Raw genomic sequence first — 16,198 nt, 5'->3', positions numbered from 1 at the left:
CCAACATTTCTATAAATCCTTTGTTTTTATTGGTCTTCAGTAATATTCTAATTTTCTGATATGATGAATTTGAGATTTTCATTTGTCATTTGTTATCATCAAAATTAAACGAAATAAACATTTGAAATATATGAGTTTGTATGTAATGTATGAATATAATATACAAGTTTCTCTTTTTAAATGGAATTACTGAAATCAATCTACTTTTTCATGATATTCTAATTTTATGACCAGCACCTGTACTTGTTAAAATTGTTGATTTTTTTTTTTTTTATTTGTTTGATACAATTTTTTTTGGTTCCAAGTTCACTTTGTTTCATTCAGACTGATACAGTTCCTGTTCTGACAGGCACGTTTTGGTTCTGCTGCCGAGGCTTTTATTCTGACAGGCACGTTTTGGTTCTGCTGCCGAGGCTTTTATTCTGACAGGCACGTTTTGGTTCTGCTGCCGAAGCTTTTATTCTGACAGGCACGTTTTGGTTCTGCTGCTGGGGCTTTTTTGTTGTTTTAAATTTTAAAGAAAACTTAAGCTATACAACATACGCTAGTCTTTATGGGATATGAAAGGCTATCTATAGGCTATTGATAGCTAAGCAGTTGTACTGCTGATTGTACAGACTGCATTTCAGAGTTAACCTGCAGAAACAGAAACAATGTAATCCTTACTGTAATGACCTGTCTTCATTCCTGATGTGATATGACATTGCACGTTGGACCAACTTTATGTATAAGCGTTCTAATAAGCCTCAGGGATCAATAGATCCTCAGCAAGCTATCGAGGAGCTACACCATCAGTATTTTGACCATCCTATCCATCCATCCATCCATCCATGTATCCATCATCCGTCGCTTGTTCCAGAGTCTGATTGCACGGCAGCAGCTTAAGCATGGAAGCCCAGACATCTCTTCCCACAGCCACCTCTTCCATCTCTTCTGGGAGGATTCCAAGTCGTTCCCAGGCCAGCCAAGAGACCTAGTTTCTCCAGCGGGTCCTGGTTCTTCCCTTGGGTCTACTCCCAGTTGGACATGTCTGGAACACCTCCCTAGCAAGGCATCTAGGGAGGTTTCTGTCTAAAGGAGAGCCCAGCTACCCTGTGGGAAAAACTGAATTTTGATCACCTGTAGTGGCAATCTTGTTCTTTCGGTCACTACCTAGAGTTTGTGACCATAGGCAAGGGTAGGAACATGGCTCAACTGGTAAACTTATGCTCCTTTTCCATTGGCTCTCCACCCGCCAGTCTGCTCGGTAGCAGAGGAACGCCTCCTTGTGTTGGTGGGAGGGGGGAGGCGGGGTCCAAAGCTGCACCGTGCGCTACCGCATTTGTGTAAACAACGGAAGAGCTATGGACAACATTGGCCCTTTGTTCTTGCTGTTTTTTGAGCTTCTGGGGATTTTCCTGAGACTTCAGGAAGAGAGGCGCAGTGGAAGAAAAGCTCTGGATGCCGCGATTGTTGCACGGAGTCGGACAGCTGTTATCCACCGGACATTTTAGGCTTTACAGCCCCTTCAGCTGGGGGACAAACATTGCAGGGTAAGCTAACGCTGTTGTTTATAGTCCTTTTACTTCGCTACCGTTCCAAAATTGTCTATCGGTGTTTTCTTCGCTCTTCTTACGCTTCAATCTGACCACACCCACGACCAATGAGAGAACAGGAGCTAGTTTGTGTCACCCACGAAAGCAGGGCCGCCCGGTTGGACCCTGCTTCAAAGCAGGGCCAAAAATTGCCGGGGCTGGCCTCGAAAAAGGCCTGTGGAAACGCTCGCAAAGTGAACCGAGTGGAGTGGAGCCGGGACCGTTAGTGTCCTTGGAAAAGGGGTAATAGAGCTTTGCATTGCAGCTCAGCTCCCTCTTCACCACAACAGACTGGTACAGAATGCACAATACAGGATCACATCATCGACAAATAACAAAGACAGAATCCTGAGACCACCAAACCGGAACCCTTCCACCAAGAGGCTGCACTGAGAAATTTTGTCTATAAAAGTTATGAACAGAATTGGTAATAATGGGCAGCCCTGGTGGAATACAAAACTCACCCTGAAGGGCTCTGGCTTACTGCCGGCGATGTGAACCAGACTCTTGCACCATTTGTGTAGGTACTGAATGACCTGTAGCAACAGACCCCCAATCACATACTCACAAGAGAGCACATGAGAACAAAAAAAATGGTTCAGTGTTCCTATACAGTGGGTGGAAATATCTGGCTTCAGTTGTAAATATTTTGTTTGCATATCAGATGTTTTACTTTTGAATTTTTTTGTTTGCAAATGAAATGTTTTGCCACCTAAATGTTTTTGTTTGTTTTATTGTGCTTCATTTTTTGTTATATATATTTTGTTTGATTTGTATTAACACAAATCATATTCTATGAAGTTCCCCTTAAGTTTTCCAAACAAACCAAAACTGCATAATCTTTGATTACACAATACATAAGTGTTTTTACCATCACATTTAGCTTTTTTAAAATTCCTGTCAGTCCATACAGATTTATTCAGCAATGATACTAAAACAGTATTGCAAATTAACTAAAGTAACTATTTCCCTGTTGCCTTCTGCTTGGTAGCTAATTTACAGACCCACTATTTGGATAGGCTTTTAAAAAGGTTAAACCTCTAACACTTCCTAACAAAGGGCTACACTTCTGTAGCAAACAACATTGTAAGTAAATGGACTGTACTGTACTATATCACCTTCCAAGCCAACCAGGCCACTCAGTGCGCTTTACAGCACAATCTGTGGCCTCATTTACGATACATACAGCACTCTACTACATCTCTACACAACTAACCTGAACGTGCCTATCTCCAGCAGTCATTGCGTGAGAGGCGGGGTACACCCTGGACAGGTTTCCAGTCCATCACAGGAACACAGAGACAAACGAGAAAAACAACCATTCACTCTGTCACTCACACCTAGGAACAATTTAGAGCTGCCAGTTAACTTAACAGGCCTGTTTTAGGTCTGTGGGAGGAAGCCAGAGTTTTGGTGCTGCATTCAATTAAATATTTATTTTCCTCATAAATTTAGGCTTAGTACCCCATAATAACAAAGTGCAAACATGTTTTTTAAATTTATTACAAATAAAAAATGAAATATTCTATTTCTGTGAGTATTCAGACCTCCTTCAAGAACACTTGAACTGTAGCTTAGGTTCCTTTCACTTCTCCTGATCTCTTCTGAAATGTTTCTACATCTTGATTTTAGTCCATCTGTGGTAAATTGTAGCGGATTTGGACCCCCAGCTGACAATCAAAGTAAAAACCAAACAATGTCAAAGGACTCAAGAGTTCAGAAACTGGAATTGTTTCAAGAAACCCATCTGAGGAAGGCTTCAAACAGCCCAGTGGTCTTCATAATCCTCACATGGAAAAAGTTTGATATAACCAGGACTCTTCCAAGACTTTGTCCTTAGTATCTGCACTTATCCTGCCCTTTGGCAGTAAGAAATCGTTGTGCATGTGGTCTTATTCTTGCTCAGCATTTTTCACAATATCTTTACAATAGGTGGTCTCAACAAAACCATCTTAATTCTCTCTTTACCTCTGCCAAGAAGGTAATGTTTTCTGTAGCGTCTGTCTGTCTGTACGTACAAGATTACCCAAAAAGTTATGAACTGATTTTCTTGAAATTTTTAGGAAATGACAAACATGCTACAAGGAACAAATGATTAGATTTTGGTGCTGATCTGGTCAAATGTCAAGGTCACAGGTGGTCTAGCTATCTAACAGTGTAATGGAAGAATGTCAAACTTGTTTGGACTCAGTTTTAATCTTTATGTCAGGAGGAAACCTAGCAACACCATCCCTACAGTGAAGCATGGTGGTAGCAGCATTATGCTGTGGGGTGTTTTTCAGTGGCAGGGACTGGGAGACTGGTCAGGGTTGAGGGAAAACTAACAGTTTTACAGAGCTCTCACCTTCCAACATGACAGTGATCCAAAGCACACAGAGAAGGCAATACAGGAGGAGCTTAGGGGGACAACTGTCCTGAACTGGACCAGCCAGAGACGAGACTTGAACCCCTTCAGACATTTCTGGAGAGACATGAAAATGTTGGTCGACCAATGAGCCTCATCCAATTGGACTGAAAATGAGAGGATTTATTAAGAAGAATGGCAGAAAACCCTCAGCTCCAGGTGTGTAAAACCTGTTGCATCCAACCCAAACAGACCTGAGACTGGATCAGCTACCAAAGCTGCTTCAACTCAGGACTAAAGAAAGGGTCTGAATACTGATGGAAAGGTGATATTTCATTTTTTTGGTTGTTTTGTTTAACAAATTAACAAAATTCTTAAAAAAAATTGTTTTCAGGTGCCAAGATACAAGAAAAATATTTTTTCTTAATTAAAAAATTGCAGCATCAAGCAGCAACAAAACAAAACTACAAAAGGGGAAGGGGGTCTAAATACTTTCTGAATTATCTGTACATATAAGATTACTACAAATAACAACTGAAGACAAGAATATATGGATGTTTTAAGATGGTAAAAAAAAGTGTTACTAAAGAATATTGGAAACAAACAGGATTATTATACATCATGTCAGCTTGGTGAACTAAAAGGTTTTCTTCATGGTGTTGCTGCCCTGTTCCCGTGTGTTTTTAGGATTGTCCTCTGGGCCCTGAGTTCTGGTTACAGAGTCCCATGAAGACAACACACTCTTCACAACACACACAGTTACAGTAGTTAGACCGTCATTTAACCTGCAAATTCATACTCATGAGATTTAAACTCATTTACAGTGTCCTGGCTCAAAACAACACTAACATACCACACAAATGTACAGAGAAATTTTACACATTACAAAAAACAGAAAAGGACTTTAAAGCTATAAACAAATAAAAAATAAAAATATTTACTCTAAGTTTATGCAGCTGTCCTCAGAATCAGTGACAGAAATCATAAATTGAAACATTTGCATCCAGGTGTTTGGGTATTTAAAATATTTAAACTTGGTTTAAATTCACTAAGTGGTACAAGTTTTGGGGTTGGAGGCTTTGTTGCCTCTGGCACGGGGAACCTTAAATCTGTGCAGGGCACAATGAAGTCTCAAACCTTGAAACATACTGCCTAGTGTCAGTCTGTTAACGGGATATTGACCCCAAACATACAGTTAAAAGCATCAATAGCTGAGAAAATAACGATGGACTAAATGGCCCTCTATAAGCTTAGATCTTAAATATGTTGAACATGTATGGAAAGATCTGAAAACTACACCATGGAGACAGTTCTTCAAACTTGAGTCAGACTGAGCAGTTTGCTCAGGAGGAGTGGGCCAAATTATCTGTTGGCAAATGCAGGCGTCTTATTGTGAACTACAGAGATTGCTTGTTAGCACTGATTGCTACAAAAGATGTTGCTCCAAAATATTAAACTAAATCTACCAGCTTTATTGTTAATACCATTTCATCTATTTAATTTCAAGAAATATTCAACTGAATCAATGATCAAAAGCAAAAAAAATGGGAATAAACAGAATAAACATGAGAGGTCATTAAACATTTGTCAGTTTCAAGTTTTTTATAAAGTTTTTTTATTATTGTGGAAGGATACCAACAAATCTGTGGACATCACATCACCATAGAGTTATCTAAATATGCAAATAGAAGAACTGTAGACTTAAAAAATTTTTAAAGATGAGTTGACAAAGAAACTCCCAGAACATCTGTGACTTTTCTCTTTTATCATTTTCATTTTACAGTGCCATGCTGCCTTTAGGTTGGGGTTATTTGACCCTTGAAAGAGAGAGAGGTAGAGAAGCCCTTGTAACTTCAGGTCAATTTGATCTGTAGACCATTGGAGGGTTAATATTTATTCTTTACCCACTTTGCCTTTCTGGGTTGTGGGGTGCTCATGCCCATCTCCAGCAGTCACTGTACGAGAGGCGGGGGACACGCTGGACAGGTCCCAAAGCCATCACAGGGACACATAGAGACAAATGAGACAACCATTCTCTCTCACTCGAAACCTGGTGACAATATAGACTTACAAATTACCCTAACATGCATCTTTTGTATGAAAACAAAGGAATTTTATTTTTTTAGACATGAAAGATAATTAGTTAGTAAAATTTTGTACATGATGTCAGAAGTTAGTGTCTTGAGATTTTTTTCTTGGGGTGGCAAAGCCTGGGGCACAAAGCTCCAGCAGGAGCTTATGAGAAAAGTTTACTTTTAGACCTAGTTTCATGGATTCAGGTGACTTGTCTTTGAAAGAATGAATTGCATAAAACAACACTGAATCTAGTGCTGCTTGTAGATAAACGGTACAAATAGTTTAGGTTGTAAATAAATTTAAAAAAAAAAAAGATTTGCTTATCACAACTTATTTCAGACCTGCAACCTTATCTAGAAATCAGATTTGGACATTTTTAATCAAAAGTTAGAGAAGCCCTTATTTTGACTTTTCCCACTGTACATAATGTGTACCCTTTCAAAGATAATCCCACTGTAAATATTTCTGCTGTGTGACATAATGATGTGTTCTGAATGGTTTGTTGTACTAAGTAAGTTGCCTGTTTTTGTGTGTGCAGAATGGTTTTTTGAGTTTGGTTTTGTAATTCCAAACTCCACCAACACATGGCAGTCCCTGATAGAAGCAGCTCCAGAGTCCCAAATGATGCCAGCCAATGTTTTAACGTAAGTCATTACTAATATATTCTTCTTATTTCTGTTTTTTTATTCAGCTTGTTTGTTTGTTTCTGAATCAGACCATGAGCTGCACTGAACAGCCATGGTACACACGAGTGTTTTTCAGTTCTCCTTCTCGTGGTCCATAGTCCTGCAAATTTTACATGTTTCTTTAAATTGGATTGTTGAATTGCTTCTTCAGTACATTATGTGTCTAGCTTTGAGATAATAAGGTACAGTAGCAGTATTGCAGAAATTTCAAAAAATCAAAAGAAACTTTTTACAGAATTGTGCAAGGGTGCCAATGCAGCTCCTACCTGAAACATGTCATACTCGGTATACTAAGACACAGGTGTACACTGTGCACACATAGCACTAGTGTACAGAGTAAAAACTAATGGACTAAAAAACAAATGACCTGAGTCAACATATGGCAATCGGATAAGCAGTGGAAATGTACATATGGAATTAAAACACATGAACTGAGTTAACATATGGCATCAGTATGCACAGTGGAAACCTACAGATAGGCTAAAACCAAGATATTACAGTTGTGTGCACAACACAAATATACAATTGTATTAAAACTGTGACCCAAGTCACCATAGGACACTGGTATACACAGTGGAAATCTACAAATAAAATAATTGTGGCCACAGGTGTGTACAGTTGAAACCTACAAATGGGCTAAGAACACATCACCTGATTCAACAAATGATATACAGTCAAAATCTTAAATCGGTCAAAAAAAAGTCATGACTTTTGGCATTTTTTTAAAATAATCTCCCCAGTTTAAAGTCCAGATGGTTCTTGTTCCTTGTCCATCCTTGTCCCACCTCACCCCATAACAAGACAGAGGCCCTGTTCTGTTATCTCTTAATTTGCTTCATTAATTACTTGACCCAATATGTGCAAAATGAAGGAGGATACAATGATTGAGAGCACATTATAGCTCACAGTGACTACAGCAGGACCAATAAGTGTTCTGCTCCACTCTGAATATTAAAATCTTGACAAAATGTACATTTTTTTAAAAGGCCTCTGATAAACAGTTCATTTAAAAAATGTAATTGAAGACAAAAAGAAGAAAACCTGAATCTTCAGAATATTTCCAAGGATGGCTGTCTATTTATCAGCTGGGAGATAATATTGACTTTTTCGTTTTACCCTGAGATGTCCAGGTATTGACCACTGCTTTGTGGGGTTCGTGTCAGTTCAGTAGGAGGTTCTACAGTGGGGCTAAGGACAGATTGTGTTTAGATCAAAAGGGTCCAGACCACCTCCAAAGGTGGTCTGCACATTGAAACGGTGCACACCCTATCTAAATGCAATCCAATAGCTACAGGTGGATTAAAGAACCTGGTGTGAACAGGGTCAAAAGGATTGTTGTATAGTAGTTCCTGCAGTCAGAACCATGCTAAAGAACACAGTCGTGTTAAGTCATATTGCGTACATATAAGGCGGGTCTTAATTTTCACATCTGTTAATATTTCTCGCTGTTCTTGTGTTGCAGTGGTAACGTGATCATAGAGACAAAGTTCTATGATAATGACCTCCATGTAAGTACTTCCAGGGTACGGCTTTTCTATGTCTGACCCCTGACCTTTGACTCAACCCTCCAAACTGCTGACATCCTGCCCAGTTGTATAAATAAACCCCGAAGGTTAGCTCCAGGGCGCAGCAGTCCACAGTTCCATACTGTCCTGGGATCGACAAGTTTTGGTCAGACTGGTGCCACCTTCAGTGAAGTGAGCTCTGTCATTCTCCTGTTTTCTGTTGATTTGGAGAACTTCTTCTAAACCTCGAGACAAGAGAGACAACAAGGAAAACTTTCCCCTTTCAGGTTTATCTTTGTCTGTGTGACTCTTCCGCTGTAACTCCACGACCACTGATTCCAAGACATGAATAACTGAAATAAAATCATTTGTTTTTATCATAGTTTTGTTGTTGAATTCTGTCCAAGGTTGCATTAACTCAGGAAGAGAGCATCAGGGAAGTCATTCCAGATAAAAACTCTTCATCATAATGTCAAAGATTGTATCGTTCCACACAAACTGTACAAAACACATCAAGCTAAATGTCTTGTGAAGATGTTTTCCAGTAACTTTCTTCATACAAACTATAGCATAAAACTCAATTTTTTATTCTTTGTCACAGCTCTGTCTCATTTCAAAGGATACAATACCAGTTTCCTGACAGATGATATAACTGTTAAAAGACGAATTCAATGTTTCCAAGACTTTGTGTAGAAATGTGGACTCCTGGTTTGTAACAATTACACTTCTCAGATTTATTCTGTTGGTGAAATAAAAACAGAGTGTTGGCTATTAGGAAGATTCATGTAGAGGAATTTTATCACCTGACATATGTGAGGACCAGTACTGCTAAATTATCTTTAGTCCTGTTGAGCAGTGGTCCCCAGTCCTGGTCCTCAAGGTCAACTTTCCTGCGTGTTTTAAATTATTCTCTGACCTGATTCAAATGATCGAATCACCTCCTCAGCAGGTCATCAAATTCTACAGAAACCTGGTAAAGATCATACTGATGGGAATTATGTCTCTTTCCTGGGATTTGATGAATTTTGGCTCAGTTTTCAGCTCTTTCAGTTCCCAAGCGATGACCCAGATCCCAGGAATGAGGCAGATGTCCCCCTCACCAACGTGAAACATGCATCATATGGCTCCTACTGACCAGGACTGGGGACCATTGATAAAAAGAACAGCATTCTCTGCAGTGGGTTGAAGTTTTCCAGGACAATGTCTCTCACTTTCTGATGACATGACTGCTCCTAAAAATCAGCGGGTCTGTTTTCAGTCCAGTTCACCACTGAAGACCCAGAGATGAACTGGATCTCAGCTTCTTCTGGCTATTTACGTCTCTTGTATAAAGATTAGGATGTGGGACTTTCACCAGCAATCAAAATAAGGTTTTAAAACAGTTTTTCCATTTTAGAGTCGGATGTGATCTTTGTGTAAAACTTCTCAACACATCAGGTTATCCACTTGTTTCTGTTTCTGTAGTCCACCTGTTTCTGTTTGACTCAGACAATAAAGACTGTTCCAGGTTTTTTTGCCGTGTATGTTCTAACTTTCACTTCACTGTGTTTGACAGTTTTTTTAGCATGTAACTGAAGTGTCTAATATAGACTTGTGTTTAAATATGACAGGAGACATGAATTGAAATAATACAAAGGTTTAATATCATGATGTGTGTGATGTCTTTATTTTATAGTGTTCAAAGTGTAATTATGATATAATCCTGTAAAACAGCCTCTGGGGATGAATGTGTTGACATGTAAAAAAAAAAAAAAGAACTATAACAAAACTTTAATATTCTGGGACACTGAAGTTTTCAGAAACATTTTCTGCCTCCATCAGCTCTGCCACACACTGCAGGTAACAGTCATGTTCATAGGTTTTAAATAGTTTTAAGTCTGACTTCTTCAGTTCAGAGAACAACCTTAAAAGGATATTTTTGCCATTTTGAAGTGGGGTTTGTGTAAAGGTTATGAAAATATCTTACATGTTGTAGATATTAGGAGAGTAACAATATGTATGCATAAGTAATGGTTCAGTACATATCTCACAGTTTGGTATGGGTTCAGTCTGAAGTTTTGTTTTTTATATTTATTTCAAACAACCTGTTTAAAAGCAAACATAAAAAAGCCATCCTTATTAAGTTGGGGGACTTGAAAGTTTAGCATGACAGTAGCCATTTCTCGATACAAGCACAAAATCTACGGTGGCCGACAGGAGCAAATGCACCGCAAACAGCAAAATGAGCTGCAAACTACAAAAAACAACGCAAAAGAAAAATGCTGCAAAAACATCAGCGAGTAAGAAAAATTAAAAAAAGGTTTAAATACAAAAACAACTGGACTTCTATTCTGTAGCTGAAAACATTTCGCTTCTCATCTGAGGAGCTTTCTCAGTTCAGAAATAGTAAGTAAGGAAAAAGCTACAAACTTGTATAGTTTTGCTCCCTGTCAGTATTCACCTGTCCTCAGCTCAGTACTTGGCAGCCTGCCACACTTATCTGCACCTGTCTTTAGTTTGTAATCAGTCACCTGTTTCCATAAGAGGAGAAGGAAGACCAGCACACAGACGGACACAAAAACAAACTTCATTGAGAAATAACCAAGTGAAGCCAAGGTCTCTCTGTCAATTTTTTTTTTTTTTTTTTTTTTATAAAAACAAGACATCAAAACATAGACATTAAGATTCTGGCAGGGTTAGGATTTTAGGTCTGTACAGATGGCTTGTCTAATCCTATTCAAAAGTTCTGGATCATTGACCTGTCCCTGGTAAGATAAAGTAACATTTGTTAAGCCATTTGACTAATTTCTCTTAAGATAAATACAAATAAAAAACAGTCAACATTAATTTTTCACATTTCAAAAGATTTCACAAATGAACAGATTTAATTTCTGCATAAATCACAAATTTTGAGTCTTAAAATAAGTGTAAAAAAACTATATCTGCTGATTAGATGTTCAAGACTGAACCCTTAGAATGCAAACAACTTACAGAAAACAATACCAAAGACTGTCAAAAGGACGTTTTAACACAAATCAGTTACTGGAAAGATGACTGTAGGTCAGAAGGCATAAAAGAGGGAGTACTCTGATTTTACAAGCCCAAAAAAGCTATTAGTGTAGCCCAAGGCAGATTTGAATACAAACATGCCTATCTTTAGTTCATTCACCAACAAACAAAACCAGATCAGAAGAAATGCTCATACATTTCAGAAAAGCTAAAGAAAAATGTTTGAATGAAAAGTTTACACTCTTATAACATGTTATTGTTTATTCATGTAAGACAATACATCGTTAACAAATATAAGAAATCTATGTGTTTTCTTTGTTTTTAAACAAAGAGCTACTCCCAAATAAAGAAAGTGCCAGTACTGGTAATGTTTTTTTTTTTGTTTTGTTTTTTCAGAAGCTCCCCTTAAAACCAGCTTTCTGGCTATCTAGAACCAGCATTAAACTGTTGTTTCAGATTTTGCCTCGACAAAAGCCAGAAAAGTATTTAATTGTAACTTCTTGTTTTGTATTAAAACGTCGCATTGTGGTATTGTCAAAATAAAACGTTATTGTTATACATGGATGTACCGAAGTAGGACAACTTAAAGGACATGATCACCCCACAACTCTCCAGGAAAATATCATTATTAAATGTTCTTATTTTTTATTTATTTATTTTTAACAAACGGCGCTGTTTTCTTTAAGAAGGGGCGAAATTATTTCACATACACTAAGCATCTGTATGTGTTGGCTTTTATTCTGAAGGGTCCTGACCGGAAAAGAACTTTCCCTCTCGTCTTCGCAGTAAAGGGTGTGGATGTCAAAACTGGTAGCTCAGTGGCCCAACACTTGACTTCACTACTTATAAAAAGGACAATGTCCAGGTTTAGGAAGGCGGATAAAATGGACAGTCTGGCGGGTTTCCGGACGGAGAAAACCGAACCAACTGTCCCTTCCGGTTTACTGAAGGCAGCCAGGAAAAGCGGCCAGCTCAACCTGTCCGGCCGGGGGCTGACAGAAGGTAACTTTTACGGGCTAGCCATCATCAAAACGTTGGACAACAACTGAGAAGGTTTATTTTGTGAAGGCTTCCCCGGAAGTGAAGATCAGCATGAACACATACTGAACTAACGTTCCCGCCTTCTCTGGTTGTTGGGAGTTGAAGCCAGCATGACCCGGTTATTGGAAGCTGCCATGTTGGATTTTTGGGACCAGCGTCTGCGCCGCTTTGAGCCCCACCCACTCCTTACACACAATTAGTGTCACATGAGCTCTCTTTTTTAAGCCTAATAGTTGTCAAAATACAATACAAAAATTTAAATGTTTTTGATTTGAATTTATATGCTTCTAACACAATTCCTGTCATTAAACAATTGTTTGGGGATTAATGTAACTCAAACTCTTCGGGGGTTTTGCAAATTTGCATTAAACAACAAATATTCTTTAAATTTGTTTACAACTTAATTTGGCAGTTGATTACAATCAGTTACAGAAGTTCTCCTGTTAGAGTTGTGAATATCTCAGCACAGCTTATTTGCATGTGATCTTAGCCACAATGTTTGCTTTAACACTCTCCACCGCTTGATTTTTGTCCCCCAAATCACTCTATTTCTGTTGACTCTTGTTCTTACAACCTTTAGGAAAAGAGAAAATCTTTTTTCCCTTTCGATTCTATTGTTATCCCACGAACATTCAGGGATTATTTTGCCAACTCAATATCCATTGTGTGCCAAGACTATTTTAAGTACTCCCCAATGTTCAAATGTAAACAAACAACTTGCAGTTGTTGGCAACAAAACCCGACTCTGCTGATTTCACTTAATTATTACAAATTGTTCTGTCGATTTTTGATACTGAATGTTGTGTGTTTAGTGGTTATTTTTATGTTAGATGATACACAAATACAAAACATTGAAATAAAAAAACATTGGAAAAAATAAATATTTTTACAGTTTTAAGCATGAAATAAATAATTGAGGTTAAATTTTATTGGAGAAATAAATATTTCAACAAGCAGCAGAGAGGCAGGACTTTTTGCAAATGCTTTTTTGAGAAAAAAATGTTTGTGCAAAGGCAGCTCATTCTGTTTTTGTCAGTGCATATTTCTGTGTCTGTCTGTTACCAAAATATCGTATGAATACAGATGTTCTCAAAAGTAATCATTAAATGAACATCTACATCTGGTTCACTTTTGGAGTCAGTCCTATTCAAAATGACCACCACTTCATCAACAGCCAAATGGTTATAGGTATAGAAGTAGTTCTGATATATATATTTCTGCCATTATATTCTGACAGATCAGTATGGAGTCTGGAGGGGAATATTGCAAAAATATTTCTAATCATCTTTTTTTTTTTATATAATGTTTTTAGGATTCTCTAGAGCTGGAATCAAAATTTCAAATTTGATTAACTGCTCAGCCCTATGGCATGGGTATTGCAGTGTTGTTGTTGTTTTTTGGGAACATGCGGACGAAGAAAGAAAAAAATAAATGAAGGAAGACAAAGACGAGACCCCAGTGTGGTCACATTCTTTAAATGATATTTGTGTGTCTTCTGAAACAGATGAAATGTCAAACTGTTGCAGTTTAAAACTTCAGCACACTTTGACAATTACATAAGGGTTATGTTGGAGATCTTTTAGGTTTTGCTACTCGTGTTATTTAAAATGTGTTTACACATTTGGATCAAGAGTTCTGCATTCTTTAAAGCCCAAATCGAACCAAAAGGACGAAATATCTGGAATGTTTTGAACAAACTGACGGGTAAAGGTTTGGTTTATGGTTGACGCAGGGAAACCTTTGGCTACGTTAACTTTTCCAAAGAGGAATAAGAGTCTGTGTTATCTTACATGACATTAAAATGTGTTTTAGTCCCCCAGAGTGTTTATCGGCTCAACATGGACACACCAGATGAAGCCCAGCAGGATGTTTCCTTTGGAGGATCAGATCGCTGGTGGGAACAGACTGACCTCACTAAACTGTTGCTGTCGTCCAATCAGCTGAAACATCTGTCTGATGACATCAGACTGTTACCTGGACTCACTACTCTAGATGTAAGGAGCATCAACACTCCTTAGTGTGTGTGTGTGTGTTGGGGGGGGGCTGTGAAAACAAAAACATTTCTTGAAAAATTGGGGAGTTTTCTTGATATTAACTTTCTCTAAATTAAGATTCATATATTTTCAACAACACTCCCCCTCCTCTCAAAACAGTGCAAAAAGTTTTTTTTACTGTCTTAACTGTGTTTAGAAATGATTTAAAATGTAAATTTTAATGCAACAGTCACAGAGTTGTAAGAGAAGTCAAGATTTTTTTTTAAAATGTTATTCTTAAAACTAAAAAAGACAGTGCTATAGGCCTTAGCAAGGGAACAGTAAAGAGTAAAAGGTAGTGATGGGCCATTTGAAGGTGAAGCTTCAGCTTTCACCCACAAAAAATACATGACAGCCCAACTTCAGACAGAAATGTCACATTTTATGAAAGAACAGCTGTCAACTCAGCTGTGTTGAATGAGCAACCACGATGAAGCAGTTAGTTTCAGCTTGGAGTTTCAAGTTGCACTCTGAACTTTTGGCCACCAGACTGTCCTGAAAAGCTTCGACTAATGAACCTTTCTTTTAAAACAAGTTTCAGTGGTTCAAAAAAAGCTTCAATTGGCAACAAACTATATGAAAGTAGTTCTAAAATCATATTTGATTCCCATTAAACTGCATTGTGTCACTTCCTGTTGTCTCTGCTGGTAGTTGGAGTTAATTGTTTGCACGCAAAATTTTTTGATTTACTGGATTTATCTAACTTTCACACAGTTTTACGTACGAGTACACAAACACTTTTGATACAGTTGTTTTCTACTGTTGCATTATGCTTGGGATGTCTTTTGTCTTTCAACACTTCCTGGTTTTATTGTTGTGTTGGGGGTTCGTTAGTGCCAGCTAACATTAGCTTAGCATGGCTTCTAGTTCACTCCTGGCTTCTACTGTCTTCACTTGCTCCGTATGTCAGAAGTTTAGCAATTCCTCTGTCTCCTTTAGTGATAATGGTGCTTGTAATCAATGTAGTCTTACGGTAACTTTAGAGGTGAGGCTGTCTGAATTAGAAGCTCGGCTCCATGCTGGTGAAAAGCCATTAACTATCCAGGTCCACTCAGAGTAGCTCCTGTCCCGTTAACCTCCAGCAGAGCCTGAACAGCCGGGACCCCAGACTGGCTAGGTGACAGTTTGGAGTAAGCATAGTGCTAAGGCTAAGCCCCCAGTTCAACACCGACCCGTTAGGATACTTGCTAGGAAGCAGATCCTGGTAACTGGCAGCTCCATAGTCCAAAACGTAGCACTAAGGACTCCAGTGACAATAGTCAAATGTATTCCAGGGGGCTAGAAGAGGCAACATTGAACTGTACCTGAAACTGCTGACTAAGGCTAAGGTTAAATACAGTAAGATTGTTATTCACGTTAGCAGTAATGACACCCGGTTACGCCAATCAAAGGTCACTAAAGTTAATGTTGCTTCGGTGTGTAACTTTGCCAAAACATTGTCAGACTCTGTAGTTGTCCTTGTCTCCTCCACAATCTGATTACTAAAGACATGTTTAGCCACATGTCATAATTCAGCTGCTGGCTGTCCAGGTGGTGTCCTGAAAACAATGTGGCCGCCATAGATAACTGGAGGGCATTTTGGAGAAAACCTGGTCTGACGCAGAGAGATGACATCCATCCCACTTTGGGTGGAGCCTCTCGGCTTTTTAGGAATTTGGCTGATTTTGTTAGTCATCCAAATTATTGACAACCCAAAGTCCAGTCCAGGAAGCAGAGGTGTAGGTAGGTAGGTAGGTACATTTATTTATATAGCACTTTTCAGCACAAGGCAACTCAAAGTGCTTTACAACACAAGAACAAAATTACAGACAAAGTTACAGAAACAAAATTACAGACAGGTACAAGATACAATGATAACTAATTGTCTAAATAAGCTAAGCTAAACTAAACAGATCTAAGCATGACTAAATGTACAGAACTAAACTAAGCTAAAACTAAAACTAACAGTACT

The 16,198-nt window shown here is 38.4% G+C and overlaps 2 protein-coding genes across 2 annotated transcripts in view; both read left to right on the top strand.

Annotated features, from left to right (window-relative positions):
- Positions 1-9,832, top strand: part of pde6d (phosphodiesterase 6D, cGMP-specific, rod, delta) — a 15,088-nt gene extending 5,256 nt beyond the window's left edge. The window contains exons 4-5 of the mRNA XM_017434749.3: positions 6,533-6,638; positions 8,143-9,832. Coding sequence (XP_017290238.1) covers positions 6,533-6,638; positions 8,143-8,224 — 188 coding nt within the window. The 3' untranslated portion in view covers positions 8,225-9,832. The remainder of the gene's footprint in view (positions 1-6,532; positions 6,639-8,142) is intronic.
- Positions 9,833-11,934: 2,102 nt separating this feature from the next.
- lrrc40 (leucine rich repeat containing 40) overlaps positions 11,935-16,198 on the top strand; it is a 21,886-nt gene continuing 17,622 nt past the window's right edge. The window contains exons 1-2 of the mRNA XM_017434752.3: positions 11,935-12,175; positions 14,027-14,208. Of these exons, the coding sequence (XP_017290241.1) occupies positions 12,031-12,175; positions 14,027-14,208 (327 nt within the window). The 5' untranslated portion in view covers positions 11,935-12,030. The remainder of the gene's footprint in view (positions 12,176-14,026; positions 14,209-16,198) is intronic.

The sequence above is a fragment of the Kryptolebias marmoratus genome, linkage group LG18 (assembly GCF_001649575.2).
Source record: "Kryptolebias marmoratus isolate JLee-2015 linkage group LG18, ASM164957v2, whole genome shotgun sequence".
Lineage (NCBI taxonomy): Eukaryota > Metazoa > Chordata > Actinopteri > Cyprinodontiformes > Rivulidae > Kryptolebias > Kryptolebias marmoratus.
This window is presented reverse-complemented; position numbering and strand designations above follow the sequence as displayed.